The following is a 21852-nucleotide window of genomic DNA, read 5'->3' on the forward strand; positions in this document are numbered from 1 at the left end:
AAAAATGCATTTGTTTTTTAGTATGCGGCTAATTTTGTAATTTTTATAAAATATGTATGTATATATATACACAATATATATATATATATATTATATATATGTTGATATATATACTATATATTTTAGTTATCACACGCTCTGATCTATTTTCATATATTTTTTTTTTCTTTCTCTTTCATCTCTCAGAATAACAAGATGTTAACAACGCCCAAACGCCCCTCCAGAACTGTCCACTCGTAACATTTGCATGGTCGGTCTACGCGGCGACCACATTCTGTATCCAATTCAAGGCGCCTCGGATGCGACGTAGACGCGCCCGCACCAGGAAGCTGCAGATGAGCAAATACTCAACATAGGCATGCCGTCCGCCCGACGGCTGGCAGCTGCTGGCATTGCCGCCCGGCTGTGGACGGCCCTCGCACATGATCTTGGTGGTCAGCGAGAGAAGCCACTGCAGGATCTGTAAACAGATAACATTTATATATATGAGATCATATTCTTAGTGTTGCTGTTGCTGTTGTGGCTCTCACCTCGGGACTGTTGGGCATGCCGCCAGCCTTGAGCCATTTGGATGGCGCCCAAAGGAAGAGCTGCAGCACATTGGCCGCAATATCGGGACTGACACGCTTCGATGGATTCGGATTAAGTATATTGTAGATGAGCTGCTGCAACAGCGGCGGACACGTATCGCACAGTGGCGGCAGCTGCTCGTGCCGATAATCGCAGTTTCTCAACGAATAGGTGAGCTCGCCCTGAGCACGCGCCATGCCGCCGCTGGCCGAATAGAAGGGATTCGGTTGGCCAAAGATCTCGTAGGCCAATGCACCGCACGCCCACAGATCCGCTTTGCTATAGTTGAGCACGGCAAACGGACCGGGCTGCGTATTAAAGATCTCTGGCGCCATTAAGGCCGCATTGCCGCCCTTATCAATATCATTGGCGGCATACGGCAGACGCAGGCCATGCACCTTGTCCGCCAGACAGCAACCGAAATCGGATAGCACCAGCAGCGGCGACTGATCATTCGGCTGCAGTTCAATGAGCACATTGTCCGATTTAAGATCACGATGCGCGACACCGTGCCGACTGAGATGTGTGACCGCCTCGAGCATTTGGGCCAAGAGCAGGATTTTGGTGCGGGAGCTCAGCTCATTGGCATCCAGCAGGCCGCGCAGACTATAATCGTAACGTTTCATTAGCAAATATAGCGACATATTACGACCATAGCCCTGCGGATTGATGCGCTGCGGCTGAGCGATCGGATAGAGCAGATGTCCATCGGTAAAATTGCGCACCTCATCGCAAAAGAAGCCAAACATACAGACAACATTCGGATGGGGCGGCAGCGTCAATGTCTGATGCTGCAGCAGGCGTTCCCATTCCTCGGCGCTGGCATTCATCCGTCGCTGACGCGCCGGCACCGTCTCCTTGTACATGGCGCGCAATATGGACAACGCATTGCTCTGTATATCATAGTTGAACATCATTTTTAAAGCAAGTGGATAGCGCTCAATGGAGCTACATGCGGTCGCATTCAGCTCCTGCTCCCGCTGTTGCTGCTGCTGCTCCTGCTGCGTGTAATCGCTGGTTGCCGTTCGGTGCTCCTCCTTGGGCTGGCCCGTTTGGGCGCCAGTTGTTGCCAGACCATCGACGAAGGCGGCGGCAGCCGTTGGCTGACTGTAGCTGTAGATGTTGTCAACGGAGCCGCCAAAATTGTGCACAAAACGTGACATATTTTGCAGCGGTGACATTAGCTCATGATGATTCCATGTGTTGCTTTTGTTGCCAGCCGCATTCGGACGTGCTGCATCCGCGGCGCTGGGCGTGCTTTGTGTTTGTGCTGTTGCGGTATTCTCCTTGAAATTGGCCGCATAAACAACGGCCGCACAGCCCTTGGCAATGGGCGGACCCACCTCCAGTTGATCAATATTGAAATTGCTGGTCAACGTTTCGGATATCTCGTCATGGTTCCAGGCAGCCTGCAGGCGACTGGCCGCCTCGCGTATCTCCCAGCACACGCCCTCCAGCTCGTCCTCTTTGCTTAGGACACCCGATCCGGTCGCCAAGCTGACGCCGATTAGTGCAAAAAACGGCGCCGAATCGCCATAGAATAGCTTGCGTGTGGCACGCTGACGCAGCTCCTCCGAATAGTTGGTCGTCACACGGCTCAAGATGTTGTCGATGAACAGCTTGCGCGCATGCTGTCCAAACCGAAAGAGTCCGCCGTTCGCTGGGCTGGCCGCCGCCGACGCCGGGCAACAACGTGGCAACACATTAGCCGCCGGCTGTGGTGCGGCTGTGTTCTGCAAAACAATAAACCGATCTGTTCAATGAACATATTGTATTTGTGCTACGATGACACTTGCCCTCAAATTCTTGACCCTTTCAATCACAAGTCAATCACAGTCAATCGTATTTTTATTGAAATGTTTGGCAAATCTATTTATGGATGTGCCCTTTTTTCGGATCTTGTTCAACTGATTGACTGACTGACTGATTGACTAACTGACTGTCTGATTGACGCACAGCCCGAGACGTAAGAGCTGGGCTGGATTTCCTTTGAGATGAAAGTCTACACTTGAATCATGACCCTTTCAATTGCAAGCTTCAATCATGTTCAATCACAGTCAATTTTTTCTGATATCGTTCAACTGATTGACTGATTGCCTGATTAGGTTAGGCTAGGCTAGGCTAAAAAAGGATTTTTTTTGTCTATTATTTCTAAATGTACAACTCTTTATCCAGATTGATTGATTGATTGACTGACTAAATCACTCAAATTCAAAAGAGCATAGCCTAATTTTGGTGAGTCCTGCGACATTTCTCTATACAAGATTACAAAGTTTCATTTTCGAGTGACTTCTGGTTTCCATGTTTAAGATCTCATTTTGTAATTGGGAAAAATACTTGGAAAAATGTCTATTAAACATAGAAGAACTGCTGATTTGCAACAATTAAATACACTCGATATTTCAGGATAACAAGATCTCGTTACTCACTCGCACTTGCGTGTGTGAGCGCAACAGGTCTATTGCTGTCTCACTCTTCCTGGTGTAAATTTGCACTTGTGCTCAGTATGCTGTTTACAGTTAACAAACGGCAAATGTCATGCGTAGCATAATTAAGGGGCATCCACTCACCCGCAGAACATTGACGGATGTTAGGGGAAAGCCTCGCTTGCTTCGTGTCTTTAAATGGCTTTGTTCCAAAATGTTGGAGTGTATTTCACGATTCCAATAGCTTCGTAGAACGTAGCGACCATGTTTAACCAGTCGCACGGTTAACAGTCTTACAGACATTTTACCAACTGCAGTTCGGGCTTATTTGTTGTTGTAACCCGGACCAACAACAGCCGCACCGATAAACAGTAACGGAGCGAAAAGCCTAAAGAGTGAAAGAGTGAGAGAGAGAGAGAGATGATATTTATTACCGTTGCTTGCCATATTTGCAATATGCTCACCTTTTTATTTTGTCTGGCCTACGCTTTCGTTGCGTTTTCGTTGTCCTTGTCGCTGTTGTATGACTGCGGCGCCACCTTTTGTCATGCGCTTCAGTTGTGATCGTCGGCTATCGATATATCGATTGTTGGCTGCCTCGACTGACGATTGTTTGGTATTGCGTCGTAGAAATAGCCGTCGTCACTGCTGTTGTTTTTTGTTTTTTTTTTTTCGATATTTATTTATAAATATATACGTATGCACATAACTACACAGTCAATATGGTAATGGTTTCGAAATTAAAATGTCTTCAAACTTGTTCTCAATATTTTTTTTACAATGTGTATGGAAGTTTCGATTTTGTTCTATGGTCAGGGACTGATAATTTTTGAAATTTAACTCGCCTCGTTGATTGATTTTCCGGCTGCCACTTTGTGTACGTGTGTGTGTGTGAAACTGTTCGTGTGTGTGTGTGTGTGTTTTTTTTTCAGTTCATGTACGTTCCGTTGTTAACAATTTGTTAAACATCGATATTATTAATGGTTGTTTTTTTTGCGGTTGGGTTTTTGGTAGCAAATTAGATAATCACATCTACCACATATAGTTGCACCTTTAAGCACTCAGAAACCGCTCGCAAAACGTAATTTTAAATAACAAAGCAGAAATGAGCCAGAAATGTAATTTTTTTTAGCACCAGACTTTGATTTTGCGTCAATTTATACAATAAAAACAATGAGAAATTTACAAACACAAACAGCTGTCAGTTTGTTGCGCAGAGCTGCAACATGGACTAGCATCGATAGTAATCGATTGTTTGCTAATCGCAACGTTACTAAAATATATCGATAGGCCTTTCACTGATGCAACTTTATGAGGTTTATTCAAATCGTCGATTTGAAAATACACAAGGTGATCGACACATTTATTTGGGACCCAACATCTTCTTGGGATCGACCCACTCCTTGAACTGCTCCTCGGTGACGCCAGCCTTGATGGCCTCCTCCTTGAGCGTGGTGCCATTCTCATGCGCCGTCTTCGCTATCTTGGCTGCCTTGTCGTAGCCAATGTGCGGATTTAGTGCGGTGACCAACATCAGGGACTCGTTCATGATCTTGGAAATACGCTCACTATTGGGCTCGATGCCCTTCACACAGTTCTTGCTAAAGTTGACGCTGCCATCCGCTGCAAATGGATACGTGGTTTGAGTGTATGCAACTGCAGATGCCCTACACAATTTGGCCGATTACTCACCGAGCAGGCGTATGGATCGCAGCACATTGGAAACAATCAGAGGCTTGAACACGTTCAGCTCGAAGTGTCCATTGGCGCCGCCCACTGTAACGGCCACATGGTTGCCCATGACCTGTGCACAAATCATGGTTAGAGATTCGCACTGTGTGGGATTCACCTTGCCGGGCATTATAGAGCTGCCCGGCTCGTTCTCTGGCAATTTGAGTTCACCGAGACCGCAGCGCGGTCCCGATCCCAAAAAACGTATATCGTTGGCAATCTTCATCAGGCTGACGGCAATGGTGTTCAGCGCGCCGTGCACCTCGACCATGGTGTCGCGCGCAGCGAGTGCTTCAAAGAAATTGGGTGCCGTCACAAACGGCAGGGACGTTAGCTCCGCGATGCGGGCCGACACCTTCTCGGCAAAGCCCTTTGGCGCGTTGAGGCCGGTGCCAACGGCTGTGCCGCCCAGGGCCAGCTCGTAGACGTGCGGCAGGCAGGATTCGATGCGTGCGATAGCATTGGACAACTGCTGTGCATAGCCGCTGAACTCCTGGCCGAGTGTCATGGGTACTGCGTCCATCAGATGGGTGCGACCGATTTTGATGATGTCCTTGAAGTCCAGCGATTTGCAGACAAGAGCGTCGCGCAGCTGCGAAATGGCGGGCAGCAGGCGATTGTTCAGCTCCAGGCCGACCGAAATGTGTATGGCCGCCGGAAAGGTATCGTTGGAGCTCTGCGACTTGTTCACATGATCGTTGGGATGCACCGGCTTCTTGGAGCCCAGTTCGCCGCCCATTGCCTTGATGGCCGCATTGCTGATGACCTCGTTGGCGTTCATGTTCGTCTGTGTGCCGGAGCCCGTCTGCCAGATGACCAGCGGGAAGTGACCTTCGACATAGTATTTGCCCGAAATGACCTCATCACAGGCAGTGGAAACGGCATCTGCTATCGTGGCATCCATGCCAAAATCCTTGTTAACATCCGCACAGGCCTTCTTCAGTATGCCCATGGCCTGAATGACGGGTTTCTGGGAAAATTCGGGTTGGGATTGAGATTCGGATTGGGCTTGGTTAGGGCACAGCATGCCATCGATTCATAGTTACCGGCATGCGCTCGGCAATACTGCCAATGGGAAAATTGAGAACCGAGCGCATCGTTTGCGCACCGTACAGCTTGTCGGACGGCACCTGAAGCTCGCCAAAGGTGTCCCGTTCTACACGAAATTTATCATCCTGCAAATGTAAGGATCAAAACTGGCAGCTATATGCTGTCCGATGGCAACACTCACGCCCTTCGGCTTTTTGCACTGAAGCAACAGCGTGGTGCCGACACGCCGAAAGCTGGCCAGGATCTGGCACGGCTGGAACATAGTCGGTTGCTGGGCGCACAGCATCTTCACCAAGTGCTTATTGCTACTGCTACAAAATAGATTAACGAATTTTGTTGCGTATTTTGAGATTCGAACGAAAAGTTAATTTCCAAAGAGTTGCTTTTTATTGTGGCAGCTATTTTCAACTGAACAACAAACTTGATACATAGTCGCCAGCTAGCCTGGATAGCCAGACGGTTTTGGCAGGGCCGACTTGTTAGCCAAACGGATGGTGCGCGTCTATTTGGGGCCCAGCATCTGTTCGGGTCGCACCCAATCGTTGAACTGCTGCTCCGTCAAATAGCCCAGATTGATGGCCTCCTCCTTGAGCGTGGTGCCGTTCTTGTGCGCCGTCTTGGCTATCTTGGCCGCCTTGTCGTAGCCAATGTGCGGATTCAGTGCGGTGACCAACATCAGGGACTCGTTCATGATCTTGGCAATGCGCTCCTTATTGGCCTGAATGCCATTCACACAGTTTGCCGTAAAGGTGCGGCTGCCATCGGCTGCAAACCGAAAAACCAAACAGTTCAGAGAGAGAGAGAGAGAGATTGGCAGATTGGGGCAGAGAGTACTTACAGAGCAGGCGTATGGAGCGCAGCACATTGGACACAATCAATGGCTTGAAGACGTTCAGTTCAAAGTGTCCATTGGCGCCGCCGATTGTGACAGCGACCTGGTTGCCCATGACCTGGGCGGAAAGCATTGTAAGGGATTCGCACTGTGTGGGATTCACCTTGCCGGGCATTATGGAGCTGCCCGGCTCGTTCTCTGGCAGTGAGAGCTCACCGAGACCGCAGCGCGGTCCCGAGCCCAAAAAGCGTATATCGTTGGCAATCTTCATCAGGCTGACGGCAATGGTGTTCAGCACGCCGTGCACCTCGACCATGGCGTCGCGTGCGGCCAGCGCTTCGAATTTGTTGGGCGCCGTCACGAAGGGCAGTCCCGTCAGCTGGGCTATCTTGGCGGCGCACTTCTCGGCGAAGCCCTTGCGCGTATTGAGTCCGGTGCCGACAGCTGTGCCGCCCAGGGCCAGCTCGTAGACGCGTGGCAGGCAGGCATCGATGCGCTCCAGGGCGTAGGCCAGCTGCTGGGCATAGCCGCCGAATTCCTGGCCGAGTGTCAATGGCACCGCGTCCATTGTGTGGGTGCGGCCAATTTTGATGATGTCCTTGAACTCATTCGATTTGGCGGCAAGCGCATCGTGCAGCGTCTTGATCGCCGGCTTCAGATTGTTGTTCAGCTCCAGTGCGACCGAGATGTGTATGGCCGTCGGGAAGGTATCGTTGGAGCTCTGCGACTTGTTCACATGATCGTTGGGATGCACTGGCGTCTTGGAGCCCAGCTTGCCGCCCATCAGCTCAATGGCACGATTGCTGATGACCTGCCCAAGGGAACGCAATGATTACGACAAATGAAACAGACTGGAGACTTGGTTAGGGCCTTGGCTAAGCCCAGCTTCACCTCGTTCACATTCATGTTGCTCTGGGTGCCGGAGCCAGTCTGCCAGATGACTAGGGGGAAATGGTCGTCGTACAGCTTGCCGGAGATGACATCGTCGGCGGCCTTCGAGATGGCCTCGCTCACCTTCTGGTCGAGCCCAAACTCCTTGTTGACCTCGGCGGCGGCCTTCTTCAGGATGCCCATGGCCTGGACAACCGGTTTCTGCAATACGAAAACAATCGATTCCCATAAGGATCAATGGTTGGCAGGCAGCTCATCATGCTTACCGGCATGCGTTCGGTGGCACCGCCAATGGGAAAGTTAATCTGGGAGCGCATCGTCTGGGCGCCATAGTATTTGTCGGCGGGCACCTTCAGCTCGCCAAATGTGTCGCTCTCCACGCGAAAGTCCTGCGATGCCTGTCAACGATAACAACGATGGAATTTTCAAAGGACTCTCGCCATACATGGTATTATCTATATGTATATATTCATATTATATGCCTGATGCTGACCATTCTGTTCGACTGAGAATCTCGTTATGAAAATGATTTCGACTGCGATTGCCAGCGGCTCCGTTGGGTGAATGTCGGGCGAATCAGATAAGTCGAGCCAGCCGGGGCCATAAAATACAGCTAAATGCCGACGCAAGAGCTGGCTCAACAAGTACGGCATGTTTGTTGGCTGCGTCAGCCCGACCCTCGGATGCCCTACACTCGCGCCTGGCCAGTGCAAGAGTTCAATTCCGATTTGACTTTTCGAAATCGAATTCGGGCCCGTTTCAGACTTTCATATCGAAAGCGAAATGCTTTCAATGAACCTTTATTTTGACTCCGATGACTCAAATATATAGTTTGTTTAATGATTTTTGTGCTATTCAACAGATAATTGTAAACGAACCGTTTTGTCTGCTCTTTGAGCTACTGATTCGGTTCACTGTGGGAACAAAATTGAAATTCCTTGAGCGAACCGGTTCAAAAGGAATTGAAGACAGCCCTGTCACATTCTGGGATATTTGCATTTAAGCTGCTTTTCGCATTTGTAACAATTTATTCAACATATTCGGAGCTTTAATTTGCTTTGGCCAATTGCCGTTGCAGCTGCAGGGCATACGAAGTGCCGGAATGCCGAACTCAAGACTCGCGACCCACGGGGCGCGCTTTCTGCTTCTCGGCTGCGCGAAGTCTGCCTTTCTGTGTGTGTGTGTGTGTACATGACTGTGCGCTAATCTGTGCACATGTGTGTGTGCGCGAGTCTTTTACATTTTATATGCCGCTGTGTGTAAACAAGCCACGAGCAAGTGCTAAATTTAAGACGACCGAGTAAAATAAAAACAACAACAATTCGCGTGGGAGAGATTAGAACGCAGCATGCGCCCAACTAACGAGCAACGGTAGTTAGTGGATGCCAATCGGTGTGAATGACAGGCTAAATACAATTCACACGGCGGTGCGACAATCCTTCTCCAACCTCCAATTAGAACATCAGTCAGATACAATTAACCGGTTTGCATTGTCAAAATACCTGAATAATTGCCAATATGCTTGTGTTCATGTGCGCGCATGTGTGTATGTGTGTGCGTGTGTGTGTGTCTGTGTAAATTGCTGCCTGGGCCGGTTTTTGCGCAAACTCAGTGAAATCGGTGCAAAAGAATATATGTATATATATATATATACCTTTGTAGAGAAATCAAAATAATGTATGTAAACATATTACATATGTGTAGGGTGTTGACGACCTCGAATACCCTGTACAAAATCATTTATGGTAGTTATGCACAAGGAATATCCTAAAGATTTCGATTTAGATAAGATGCATATTATATATATAGTAAACAATCAGTAATACAAAGGTATTACAAGCTTTGACCGATTCACAAGTTCTTATTTGAATTTCTACTTAATTTTCCACCCATTTTACGCTAGCTTTTGTGAAATAAACATTTACCGATTATTATATCTGGTGAAATGGTTTAAATATTCAAATATTGTGCTGTGTGTTAAGTTACATTCGGTGCAAAAAGTATTTTCCTTTTATTAAAACGTAATTTTTGAAGTGGGACTATATAAATTTACATTGAGCATTTATCAATCAATACTGGTTGTACTTTTTGTCGAGAGATTACTGTAATACAATAATTTAAAGACATTACTGCACTTTTTTTTTTTAGCTTATCAATCAAGCACAGAAATACAATTTAATCAATTGTGAAATTGGCGCAATTCCAAGCAAAAGGACGAGTCTAATTTGATTTGAACAGCTCTCTGTGTCGCCATTTTGTCTAATTGGATCCGTGGTAGATAAGCTGCGCAAAGCAAATGTGTGCCTCTTATTGGAATGGTGCACAACTTGTTGAAGTATTTGCCGTTCGATAGTGGGCGTGTTACCAAATTGAAAGGCCACTTCTTTAGCACGGTTTAACTATTTTCAGGATCCGTCTCATATAACCACTCCATATTTGATTGGTATGCTTGATTATGAAATGCCGGCAATGGCCACAGCAATGGTTCCAATTGGAAGTATCTGCAGTTCATGGGTGCATACACATATATGTATGTGTGTGAGTGCATTTAGAGAGGATTGTTGCCGATTGCAGCTCATGAACTTTGCATGTTTATGGCAAGCTGGCCAAAAGCGGCAATGCAGGCCAGAATAGAAATGCAAATTACATAAGCGCACATTCCACGATAAATCTCCTTACCATGCGAAAACTGCACGCTGCGCTCGCCCATGGCTTGGTCAGCTGTTGAACGCCACGAAGCGTGGAGCGCTGCAAAAGCGGTAGCACCATCTTTTTAATATATAGAAAATGTTAAATACAGCAATTGCAAACAGAAATAAAGCCGCGTATATTTCACTCGCTCTCAACTAGCGGGACCAGGCTGGCAGCACAACAAAAACAATAAGTGCGATAGGCGATAATTATGTTTGGAATTGTATATCGATAGGTGCAGTCATCGTATTGAGCAATTTAATAGAGATGCGCACCATTCGTAAATATATATTCTTTTTATTTTTTAAAAACCAATTTAAGCATGGATATTTTGTGATTTTCTTTTAAAAATAGTATTTTAAATATTTTAAGAGTGATATATGTAAATATTGCGTGACTGCCTATCGTTAAAGCTGTATGCACACATATCGCAAACCGAAACGCTCATCTCTAAGCAACAGCTGTGACTGCTGCCTGCCGAATTGCTGCCAGGCGAGAGCTGGAAGTGTTGTGAATAAATTGTAAATTGAAAAGAAGTTAACGTCATCGCCCACATAATGTCAGCGTTAATGAAATCTCTGAGCCTGGCCAAGAAGCTGAGCGCTGTCAATCCTGCCCTGCAGGCTCACATTGTCCGCAATCGTAAGTGCATTTTGTTGCTGTTGCTGTTTCTGTTTTGTTTACGTAACTTTTGAGATGTTTCAAACAATTTGCATTTCTCCATTTACAGTTGCCGGCTGGAACAAGGACTACAAGCCCGGTCCATATCCAAAAACCGACAAGGAACGCGAGGCCGCTGCCAAGAAATACTATCTACTGCCCGAGGAGTACAAGCCATACGCAGATAACGGTCTGGGTTATGGCGACTATCCCAAAGTTGGCGGTGGCCTTGGCATAGAGAACAAGGATAGTTATTATCCCTATGACTATCCCGAACACAAGCGCAACCTCAACGAGCCCGTAAGCGCCACGATTAAGGCATGCCAAGCACAGATCTGATGCTCTGCTCCATGCTCTCTTTCAGATTTCAGCTGATCACGATCTGTACAGCGAGGATCGCTACTCACAGCCGGATGTTCCACGCTACAGCAACACATACTACTTCACGTGCTTTCTGGGCGTCATGACCGGCTGCCTGGCGCTCTACTATTGGCTCGAGGACAAGAAAATGTATCGTCCAGTGGCCGCCAAGCAGTATCCCGCCGACGGCGTCAAGCACTATACCTTCGAACGCTAGGGACCGCCAGTTGGGATTGCTTGTAGATTATTTTCTTTCTTTCTGTTTTGCTCCGCTCAATTATTGATTGGGCAATTTACCAGCGCATATGTACCATTAAAAGAAAAACTAAATGAAATTGACTTGCGAATTATTTGCTACCAAATCAGAAACAGTGTTGCAAATCGAACAAAACAAAAACAGTGTCGTGGAGCTTTGGTTCACGGCTTGAACCAATGCTTCATTTGGGTTCATTGCGTGAACCGTTTTTTTTTTCTCATGATTTGATGAATTGTTGTTGACCTCCATGACCTCCCACGAATAGCAAAAATCCAGTTTGTTTTTTATCTGTTGCTTTATTTAAAAAAATAGTTTTTTTTTGAACATCTTTTCATTTTTGACAACATAACCTCAAAATTATTAAATGTATTATAATTGCAAACGAAGCTGAAATACAAATGCATATTAATTAGAGATTGAATTAATTTTCAGAATTACTCAAAAACTACAATTAATTCTTAAATATAAATTAAAATCTACGATATGCTTATTAAATAGATGAAACCTAACCTAAAAATCGGTAGAAAAAAAAAATCGCTCAAACTTAAACTGAAATGAAATGCAAAGAAAAAATGAGCGTAGAGAATGACAAAGATTACTCCACTATGTAATTGGGATGCACGACAAGCAGCGGATCGTTTTCCAGCTCATCATCGACAGCTGAGGCCTTGGGACTCTTGGCGAACGGCTTCAGATTGGAGGTTTTCAACGGTATTATGACCTGGTCATGATAGATCAGACGATCGATCAGCTTCTCGATGAGGTTCTTGCGGGATATCAGCTCGTCCTCGGATTCAATTTGTTCGGCAACCTGCTCCAGATACCAGGTAACGACATCGCTGCGCTTCATGCCCGTATCGGTGCCCTCGACCTCGCAGCGCGCCTCCTCGCCGCGCATGTGCAGCACCAGCATTGTCGACAGATTCTTGTAATCCTCAAACGATAACGTGAACTTCTTCTTTTGCATGGCGTGGCCAGATGTATCCAATGCGGCGGCGGCGGCGGCATCGCCATCCACATTGGCAGCCGCACCATTGTTCTCCATATCGATGTCATGCTCGATGCCATCGTCCACATCGAGAGGCTCGTCATCATCCAGATGGATGTCCGGCTGTTCGACCCGTATAATTGATTTGTTGAGCAAACGGAAAGCCTCCTTGACATGACGCTCCTGTACACGATTGGAGCACTCCAGCTTGGCCATGGCCTCGCTCAGCCGTATCATGGACTCCAGCTGGCGCACCGTAATGCGCCAGGTGCTGCGTCCCGACGAGCCCGTGTCGCGCTGCCGCAAATGGCCATAGTTCTCCACCAGCATTTTGCCCGCCTCCGTGCCAATGATGGGCTTAAACTGGCGTGCAAAGGTCACATAACGCAGCACCTCCTCGCGCGTATACGCACGCTCCACGGACTCCTCAATGTTCGAGTGAAGATCAACGATCTTGCGGGCGATCGCATAGTCGACCACCTCGTTGCATTCATCCACCAAAATGAAGAATAGATCAAAGCGCGACATTATTGGCGCCGACAGCTGTATATTCTGCTGCAGACTCTTGGAGCGATCGTAGCGTCCGTTGATGGGATTGGCGGCGGCCAGTATCGAGGTGCGTGCATTTAGCGTGGCCCGGACGCCGGCGCGAGCAATCGATATGGTCTGCTGCTCCATGGCCTCGTGTATGGCCACCTGATCGCGCAGATCCATCTTGTCGAACTCGTCGATGCAGCAGATGCCGTTGTCCGCCAGCATCAGGGCGCCGGCCTCGATCACAAAATCGAAGCTCTCCTCGTCACGGACGACGGCCGCGGTCAGGCCGGCGGCCGATGAGGCCTTGCCCGAGGTGTATATGGCACGCGGCGAGAAGTCCGAGACCTGTTTGAGGAACTGCGATTTGGCCGTGCTCGGATCACCGACAATGCAAACATTGACATCGCCACGCAGCGAGGTCTTCTCCATGGTTGTCTTGGCCACGCCGCCGAACAGCTGCAGGAGTATGCCGCGCTTCACCTCATCGTTGCCATAGATGGAGGGGAATAGGCTGCTGATGAGGTTCTGGTATAGATTACGATCTTTGGACATTTCATAGATTTTCTGCCATTCGGCATCGGTCATCTGCTTCTTCATATCCTCGGCGGTCACCTCGGACATGGGCAGATCGGTGCCGCCGAACCGGGCGGTGGTCGCCTGTACGCTGCACGCCAGAAATGCCATCCGATAGTTGAGCTCACGGACGCCGAGGGCCTTGAGGCCGGTGAGGCCGTCAGAGCCCTCGCCGGGCTTGTGGCGGGAGCCCATTTCGGCCCTGGTGCCCGGCATGCTGAGCACGCTCACGTCCGGCACCACGATGAGTGTGCCCGTGAAATCATAACGATCGCCAGCCTGAACCGTTTCCACCAGCTCGGAGCGCAATATGATCTCGACGGCGCGTGGTATACAGCCGCGCGGCAGCTCCGCCTGCGTCTCCTGTATGCGTATCTTCTGGAAATCAAGGAACAGCGACTTCTCCACGTCCAGCATGAAGCGACGACGATTCGCGCATACGGGATTCCGGCATATGGTCGGATTGGTGAACTTAAACTGCTGCTCAACGTTGCGTATCTCCGTCTGGCAATCGAGGCACATGAATGTGCCCGACACGAGCTCCGGATGCACAGGATGTGTGCGCACCACCTGGCCAGAGATGCGTATGAGCGTGCCAATCTTTGAGGTGGTCAAATCGCGTACTTTATGCCGTGTCGGCACCTCCGTGAAGGCAACGTAGCAATCCTTGTTGGTCTTCAAGCCAATGCGATCCTTAACATAGTTGGAGACAGATTGGCACAAAAACGGATAGACATGATAGTATTCCTCGATGATGGCCGTCGCCAGATTCTGATCGTATTTCTCCACATCCTCGAAGCTAACTTCTAGCGTGCAGCGATCGGGCGACTCTAGATTGGCAGCCGGACGTGTATATTTAATTTCGCCATCCTCTTTGAATTCCTCGAGAAAATCTTGGAACAGCTTCTGGGTGCGTATGCCCACCTCATCCTTGACGCGCAGCTGTCCGATTTGTGCATCAGCAACATCCATCTCGTTCGATTCGTAACCAACAAATAAACAATGTAAGCGCGCAAGAGTTAGTTGTGTTGACTGATGCTATTTACTTAGCCGCCGTTGCGTGTTTTTTTTTTGCCAATTTTCGCGCCTTTTTTGACAACTCGCAGTGACAGTAGCGGCATGTGAGTTATCGATTGTTGAGCGACTATCGGCACATTATACGTGAGGGGCTGCTTGCATTCGTATATGAATGTAGCACGCATGCTAATGTGTATTGTATTTGTTTTATATTCGCCTTGACGTGATTAAAATAGCTATAAATTATATTTTTAGAAATCTAGCGATAAATGCGCGCCAAAAATATTGCCAGACGGTAGCAGTCTGGCAGCGCTGTCAACGCTATCGCATTGTCTTATCGATATCGGGTTTCCATGCAAGTTACCATCGCTAACGCGTGTGAGCTGAGTGCGACAAGGAAATTATTGATTCCGAAATTTCATTAGAGAAATATATTAAATTAGGCCGACTGGATGGAACACGTTTGCTGAACACGCGCTAACAGGGCACAATAACCTCAACTACGTTTGCACAGCAGCTGCGACTGTCAATTGACTTGGGGCCAGCCATCAACCCACCCACACACACACACACACACATAAACAAGCAAGCACATCGCGCGCACCACACATACAGCCAAAATGGTGGACGCTGCCCGACAAATGCTCGATGAGCTAATGGGCCGCAATCGAAATTTGCATCCTTCAGAGGCTGGGCAAGCGGTCAACTGGGAGGATCCAGAGGTAAGTCCCAGCTTGAGCACCAACTGGCTACCATAAACATGCTCTGTGTGATATAATCGCATTTCTTGGCAGTGCTCGCCATGAATAACTTTATGGCCATTTTATTTGCATTTCTCTAGTCTAGCCGGCAAAGCACAGTACAAGCCAAAAGTTGTCGCACAATCTTCAAATAGTTGCAGGCAACGCAACTATTTGTTTACATTTTGTTGTGCTACAACAGAATTCTTGACCATTCCACAGAGCATTCTGCTCAACTACTTGCACTCAAATAATGCTCATTGTTTTTTCATTTTTGTTTATTTTGTAAAGAGTTTATTGCTAACATTGAGTTTTTTTTTGTGCTTTGTCTGTTTTTCTTACGAAACATGTAACATATCAACTATTTAAAGGACTCTATTTAAAAATTGTATGCCCTCTCGAAAATCATATTAATTTAAGGCTACAACTAAATTGATTTTCTTGCAAATCAAATCGATTTACAAAAAAAAAATACATATTTTCGCTGATTCGGTTCACGGTTCAAACCAACAACCCTGCCTAAAGCTTGCCTTTGGAATAGAGAGTCAGAATTGTTATTAACATAACGTTATTTATATTGAAAACATACAAGTGTCGCGTGCGTAGCCCTGGACTGCATGTATTTTGAGCCGAAAGACTGGAGCCCTGCGCAGCCAAATTTTCGTTCTTATAAAGATAAACGACATATTATAACTTTGTTTACTTTTGCACAGTTTTGTCAATTCTACAATGTGAAATTTTGTCCGCACGATCTGTTTATAAATACACGAGCCGATCTTGGTCCTTGCACACGTATTCACGATGAGGAGGCGAAACACCTGTACGAGGAGGCGCGACCATCGCAGCGCAAACGCCATACGGAGGATGAGTTTCTGCGCTTTTGCAATGTGATGCTGCACGATGTGGATCGAAAGATACAGAAGGGCAAACAGCGCTTGCAGCTGATGCAGCGAGACAATCCGTCTGGGACAATGTCGCATGCGGCCAAACATCAGGAGCACATGAGCAATCTGACAGCGCGCATCAATAAGCTGCTCGCCGAGGCCGAGGAGGCGGGCATACGCGGCGATGTTGATCAGGCCCAGGATCTGATGGCTCTCTGCGAGGAACTGAAGGAGGAGAAGGAGTCGGTGCAGCAGCAGTATGAGGCCCAAGTCAAAAACTATCATAAGCTTCGTGCAGCGCCGCCTTCGCAATCGACCACGCCCACGCCGACGCAGACGCCCACGCTTGGAACAAACGCCGGCGAAATATCAAGCAACGATCAGCCGCTCGCCAGTCCCAACATAGCCGGCAGCATTGGCGATGCCATCGCCAGCGACGGCACCGAATCGAATGAGCCGATCGAAGAGCCCGCAGCAGGCGCACCAGCACCTGCACCTGCAGCAACTGGAGGCGGCGCATCGCCAACAGCAGCTGGCATCAATAATGCGTCCGAGGACAGCAAATCGGACACGAAGACAGATACCAAAACGGCGGCCAATTGGTCGCACGAAGTGCTACCCGAAAAGCAAATGAAGGTCTGCGAAATATGCGGCGCCTTTCTCATTGTTGGCGATGCACAGCAGCGCATCGAGGATCATTTGATGGGCAAACAGCATTTGGGCTATTCCAAGCTGCGCAATGCCGTTACCGAAATCAACGAGCGCCGCCAAAAGGAGCACGAGGAGGAGGAGCGAAGGCGTCGCGATGATCGTGTCCAACGCTTCCACAACACCTACGACAACAGGCGGTAAGGCAAACAATTCTGATCAGGCTGATTATCATTTATAAATGCAGCAACAAATGACGAAATAGGCGTCAGAAACTGTGGAAGATCCGCATATATACATATATATATGTCCAGCTAGCACTCTCGACTTGGAAATGATGTGCATATATATATTTGAATGAATAGCTTAGCTCATGAAATACAACATTAACATATTCTCCCTCTCTTTTCAACACATTCATCGTGCTCGAATGCGTGCAGCGATCAGCGTGACTATCGGGAACGCAGTCGAGACTATCCGCCCAATCGCCAATCATCGGACAGGCGGCATCGTAAGTTTGCGCACGGCCCAAAGTCGGACCCAGTTCGACTTTGAATCCAACTGTCTGTCTAATGTTCCGTCTCTTTGCACAGATCACCACAAATCGCATCACGGTCATTCGTATTCGCGCAGCGGCAGTCACAGCAGCAGCGGCAGCAGTCGCAGTCGCCACAATCATTACCGCCACGACAGTCGGGAGCGGCATTGTCGCAGTCGCAGTCGCAGTCGCTACTAGGAGGATACCAAATACGGACGGACAGCAGCAGCAACTACAACCAACAACAATGAGAACAGCAAAGAGCATAAGCATAAGCATATAAACAACAATTTGATAAAGAACAACAACAGCAATAACAACGGCAACAACAACAGCGACAACAACATCAACAAATTAAGAAAAAACCATAACAAACAATTGTAACTAATCGAAAATGCAAGTTAGCTGAAGATGCGCCACACGCAACTCTCTCTTTGGCTATGTGCCACGCCCAATAACGCGCTGCCCCCGCCCCACTCCATGCAGCATCGAGGTACTCCAAATAATAATAACACATTTCAATAATCTGTATAAAAAAAAAAAAAAAATATTAAGATCAGACAGTCTAAAAGGCGCGCATGTGTGTGACACGTGCGAACCTACCAAATATAATGGGACTAGAGGTGAGTTCAACCATATATAAAACCTATATTCATAATCCCTACTCGTACACGTACTCGTAGTCCAACAACAACAACTAAAAAAAAGAAGAGTACTCGTGCTCTATCTAATTTGAATTGTACAGAGACAGGCACAAGTTCTGTCTAATCCTATGGCTACGAAAAAATATCCCTTAAAAAATATATATATATATATATCAAAAAAAAAAAGAAAGAAAATCTCCCAAATTCACATCATAATACACTCCTACGCACACACACACACGCGCGCACAAGCACACACACACACACACGCACACACACACACACGCACACACACACAGTTATTTAGATTAAAAAATTATGTTTGCACAAGACTCGCCTGTTCTGGTGTGTTACGAATTTATATATATATGCATATATATATATATATATATATATGCAGGTGTGTGCGTGTATTGTAAATCGTGTTTCATTTTCACTTGAACCTTCACTCGCAAATTCGATGCCAGGTTGTGCACTAGAAAACCAAGTACCAAATACCGGATGGGGAACGCTGGAATGAAACAAATGATATGTTGGAATGTAAGAAGTTGTCCGCTGCCTAATACTCGAAGGAATGATGAATTGAAACATATGTACATAGATATGTCAGAGAACTTGTACGTGTGCGTGTGTTTTTCGGGCAGATCGCAAAAGGAATGCTGGAATGAAACAAATGATATGTCGGAATGTTAGAAGTTGTCTGCATTTAACACAAAGGCAGCGCTGCGTGCAGCTGATCCGCATAGGAACGATGAATTGAAACATGTGTAAACATCACAGAATTAGTCCGTGTGCGTGTTTTTCGAGCAGATCGTAAATGGAATGTTGGAATGAAACACATTGTTACTGCACCAATTCAGATTCGCCAATTAACATTGTGTTTACTTTAAGCTTGTATTGAATATGAGAAGTGTTCCAATTCCATTTGTTCCAACTTGAATAGTTTCATTTCATGTTTCGCCAACTACAGCAATCCCTCATTCGTTATTTGGTATTGGAAAAAGAAATTTGTTAACTGCACCGGAACAGGCAAAACCCCCAAGAGTCTCTTGTTGCACTTGTCGCCTTGATTGTAGCTAACATGCGAATATATATTTGCATATGTGTATGTGTATGTGTAATGTGTATGTCGTCGATAGCCAGACAGACGGGACAGATGGATAAATACATATGTCAGATGAATACGGAATATGCGGAACAAACCAAAATATTTCTAGTCCTGGGGGTAGTTCCATTTGCACTGATCGATGGCAAATGTATCAAACAATTGGAAGCAGGTTAGTTGCATTTTTAAGCATTCGACAATCGGTTTACGGGCAACAGCATTCACTTACAAGACACACACACACCCACCCACACACACACACACACACACACACACACAACCTACAACTACAAAAAAAAAAAAAAAGAAAGATAATTAAACATCACAGAACGCTGGGAATGAGAGTATCCTTGTTGTACTTGTTATTGGAGATACGTTCAAATTGATTGTACCAGGTATTTACAACTCGACAAAAAAAAAAAAAAAAAAACTAACCTCAAAAAAATATAAAATACAAACTCTAAGTATATGCATATACTATATTATGATATATAATGAAACACCCACACAGATCGCGTTTGCATGGGAATGGCATGTGCTTTGTGGTTCGCAGTTCGCGGTACATGCGAACCAGGGATCCCCGATCCAAACACAGCGTTTTAATTCATTGCCACCCATCAGGGTCAGGGTTGCATTAAGCTTGAATTGTTAACGGTTGATTCGCTCAGAGGTACGTAATCCTCTCGCTCTCTCTCTCTCTCACACACACACACACACACTCACACAAACAAACACACACCTACTTTCTCTCTCTCTCTCTCTCTCTCTCTCACACTTTGCCTATCAATGAATCTCTCCTGTAGTCAATATAGTAGGAGGTGCCTTATTAAATATAACAACAACAACAACAACAACAACAACAACAACATCAAATACATTGAACAGAACCGAAGGCTCGCTGACACGAACAACACACACGAACAGTTGCCCGGTTAACGGCTTTCCGAGACTCGTAAATACGTCAGGTACATTTACTTAAATTAATATTCATGCCTTTTCCAAAATATAAACAATGTTTAACGTAGTTATATTGTCCGTGTTAAATACAAAGTAATTTTTGAATCCATTTTTAGTTAAAATTTAAATAAAAGTCCATTTTATATATATATATTTTTTTTTTTTAAGATTTACAATATATTTATTTATTGATAAATTCTATATTTGGCAAGGGCATAGAGGCTTCGGCTATGCCGAAATTGTTTTCTTGTTAATGAATTAACTGAAACGAAATGGGCAAGAATCAAAAAGAATATAAATAAATATGTGTACACTCAGTATATCTCGAAGTGAGCAACGCGATGATTGAAGCTGTGATCGATATTTGATTCGAGTTCGAATTCGAGTTCGAATTCGAATTCGAGCTTGGAATTCGTTATCGAAACGTTAGACGATCCGAGGATCGAACTCTCGACCAAGAGGTAATTGCAATTGAATTAAAATCTTAAAAAAAAAAAAACAAATTGTACATTTCTTTTAAAGCATTTACTCACATATATAAAATACATATAGTGTATTGCTAGTATATATATTATGTATATCCAATATTCGAGAACACACACGATCTGTAGATAGGCGAGAGCAGGCAGCCTGATCTTTTACGCATTTGTCCCCAAGTCCCGGCTACGAGTCTTGCCCCCCCTAAAAACAGGTAAATTTCGATTATAAACAAAAAATACCTACAAGAACAACAACAACAGTATTTAAATACTAAAATACTACACACATGGTTCGCCCAAGAAAACTGTAGAATTCAAGCAGCTCAGGTCTAAAAGTTTCTATCCAAATGGTTAGCAACATCCCTACCCCTATCCCTATCCTTAGCCCACCCCCCCTACACACACACACACACACACACATACACACACACACACACCACAAACCACTCTCTGTTAAAATTTGCTTTTTATTGGTGGGTTCAACCTAATAATTGCTTAAAAAATAAAAAAAAACTATGAAATAGTCGTAAGCATTAACCAAAATATGCCCATTGTTTATTTTTTTTTCCTTTGTGTGTAAACAATTTACTTACGACATTCGCGTCTATCGTAAATACCTTAAATATTATTATACTCTCATACATGTACCACAAAAAAAAAAAAAACAGATTTTTTTTTTTCTAAAAGTTCACACTCGGACTTTTAGCTCGTAAATACCTCTTATGTGCAGGCCACTGGGCGTATTATTTAATGATATTGAAAAAGAAAACAAAAACAAAAGAGAAAAATATATATGAACGTCATGTTGTATACTAATGCCGTTTTCTTCACATATTGCAGGATCGAACGAATGCGTCAATTGAGAGCGACGAATTTCTCTCGTCAACTGGTTTTTGGGAACGAATGAATGGATATATATATATAAATATATATGCGTGCCAGCGAAGAGCCTACTCCCAGGTAACTTCTATGCCCACAACACCCAGTTATGTTTCTTCAAGACAGACGAAAGCCGCCGAGTGCCAGTCAACGAGCAGCGAGCAGCGAGCAGCGAGTAACGAGTAGCGAGTAACGAGTAACGAGTATCGAGTGACGGGTTCACTATATCTTCCAATCATGTTAACTGTAATAAGCATGAGATACCGAGGTGAATTTCAATTTGTCTCCTTTTATCTCTCTCTTTCTATCTAACTGTCTCTTTCTCTTCCTCCCTATATATATATATATATATATATATATGTATAAATAGCTATACGTATATATATGTATATATAT

General features: G+C 45.9%; 6 protein-coding genes across 8 annotated transcripts; 2 read left to right on the top strand and 4 right to left on the bottom strand.

The window, feature by feature from the left end:
- Positions 1 to 114: 114 nt before the first annotated feature.
- Positions 115 to 4054, bottom strand: LOC115768021. The gene is made up of 4 exons (XM_030712438.1): positions 3461 to 4054; positions 3141 to 3384; positions 531 to 2303; positions 115 to 460 (listed from the first exon to the last, which is right to left on the bottom strand). Exons 2-4 carry the CDS (start codon positions 3297 to 3299, stop codon positions 257 to 259), a joined length of 2136 nt encoding a protein of 711 aa, XP_030568298.1. The 5' UTR covers positions 3300 to 3384; positions 3461 to 4054; the 3' UTR covers positions 115 to 256.
- A 223-nt stretch (positions 4055 to 4277) lies between these two features.
- On the bottom strand, positions 4278 to 6265 carry LOC115768022 (probable fumarate hydratase, mitochondrial). Its single transcript, XM_030712439.1, has 4 exons — positions 5959 to 6265; positions 5774 to 5902; positions 4689 to 5697; positions 4278 to 4619 (listed from the first exon to the last, which is right to left on the bottom strand). The coding sequence occupies exons 1-4, from the start codon at positions 6061 to 6063 to the stop codon at positions 4360 to 4362; spliced, it is 1503 nt and encodes a 500-aa protein (XP_030568299.1). The 5' UTR covers positions 6064 to 6265; the 3' UTR covers positions 4278 to 4359.
- On the bottom strand, positions 6142 to 10362 carry LOC115768023 (fumarate hydratase, mitochondrial). Of its 2 annotated transcripts, none has more exons than XM_030712440.1 (5): positions 10180 to 10362; positions 7767 to 7898; positions 7501 to 7701; positions 6616 to 7420; positions 6142 to 6542 (listed from the first exon to the last, which is right to left on the bottom strand). In XM_030712440.1, the coding sequence occupies exons 1-5, from the start codon at positions 10267 to 10269 to the stop codon at positions 6280 to 6282; spliced, it is 1491 nt and encodes a 496-aa protein (XP_030568300.1). In that variant the 5' UTR covers positions 10270 to 10362; the 3' UTR covers positions 6142 to 6279. The 2 variants fall into 2 exon arrangements, with proteins under 2 accessions (XP_030568300.1, XP_030568302.1); XM_030712442.1 differs by lacking the exon at positions 10180 to 10362 and adding an exon at positions 7994 to 8065.
- A 282-nt stretch (positions 10363 to 10644) lies between these two features.
- LOC115768024 (NADH dehydrogenase [ubiquinone] 1 beta subcomplex subunit 8, mitochondrial) lies at positions 10645 to 11546 on the top strand. Its single transcript, XM_030712443.1, has 3 exons — positions 10645 to 10833; positions 10922 to 11151; positions 11216 to 11546. Exons 1-3 carry the CDS (start codon positions 10749 to 10751, stop codon positions 11426 to 11428), a joined length of 528 nt encoding a protein of 175 aa, XP_030568303.1. The 5' UTR covers positions 10645 to 10748; the 3' UTR covers positions 11429 to 11546.
- A 357-nt stretch (positions 11547 to 11903) lies between these two features.
- Positions 11904 to 14631, bottom strand: LOC115767996 (DNA replication licensing factor Mcm6). Its single transcript, XM_030712401.1, has one exon. The coding sequence runs from the start codon at positions 14535 to 14537 to the stop codon at positions 12063 to 12065; it is 2475 nt and encodes an 824-aa protein (XP_030568261.1). The 5' UTR covers positions 14538 to 14631; the 3' UTR covers positions 11904 to 12062.
- Positions 14632 to 14961: 330 nt separating this feature from the next.
- Positions 14962 to 21775, top strand: LOC115768026 (luc7-like protein 3). Of its 2 annotated transcripts, none has more exons than XM_030712445.1 (5): positions 14962 to 15304; positions 16036 to 17054; positions 17295 to 17365; positions 17448 to 18015; positions 21418 to 21775. In XM_030712445.1, the coding sequence occupies exons 1-4, from the start codon at positions 15203 to 15205 to the stop codon at positions 17588 to 17590; spliced, it is 1335 nt and encodes a 444-aa protein (XP_030568305.1). In that variant the 5' UTR covers positions 14962 to 15202; the 3' UTR covers positions 17591 to 18015; positions 21418 to 21775. The 2 variants fall into 2 exon arrangements, with proteins under 2 accessions (XP_030568305.1, XP_030568306.1); XM_030712446.1 differs by lacking the exon at positions 21418 to 21775 and adding an exon at positions 19176 to 19401.
- Positions 21776 to 21852: the final 77 nt, after the last annotated feature.

This window comes from Drosophila novamexicana, unplaced genomic scaffold, assembly GCF_003285875.2.
Source record: "Drosophila novamexicana strain 15010-1031.04,08,12 unplaced genomic scaffold, DnovRS2.1 tig00001554-arrow-arrow-pilon, whole genome shotgun sequence".
NCBI classification, from domain to species: Eukaryota; Metazoa; Arthropoda; class Insecta; order Diptera; family Drosophilidae; genus Drosophila; species Drosophila novamexicana.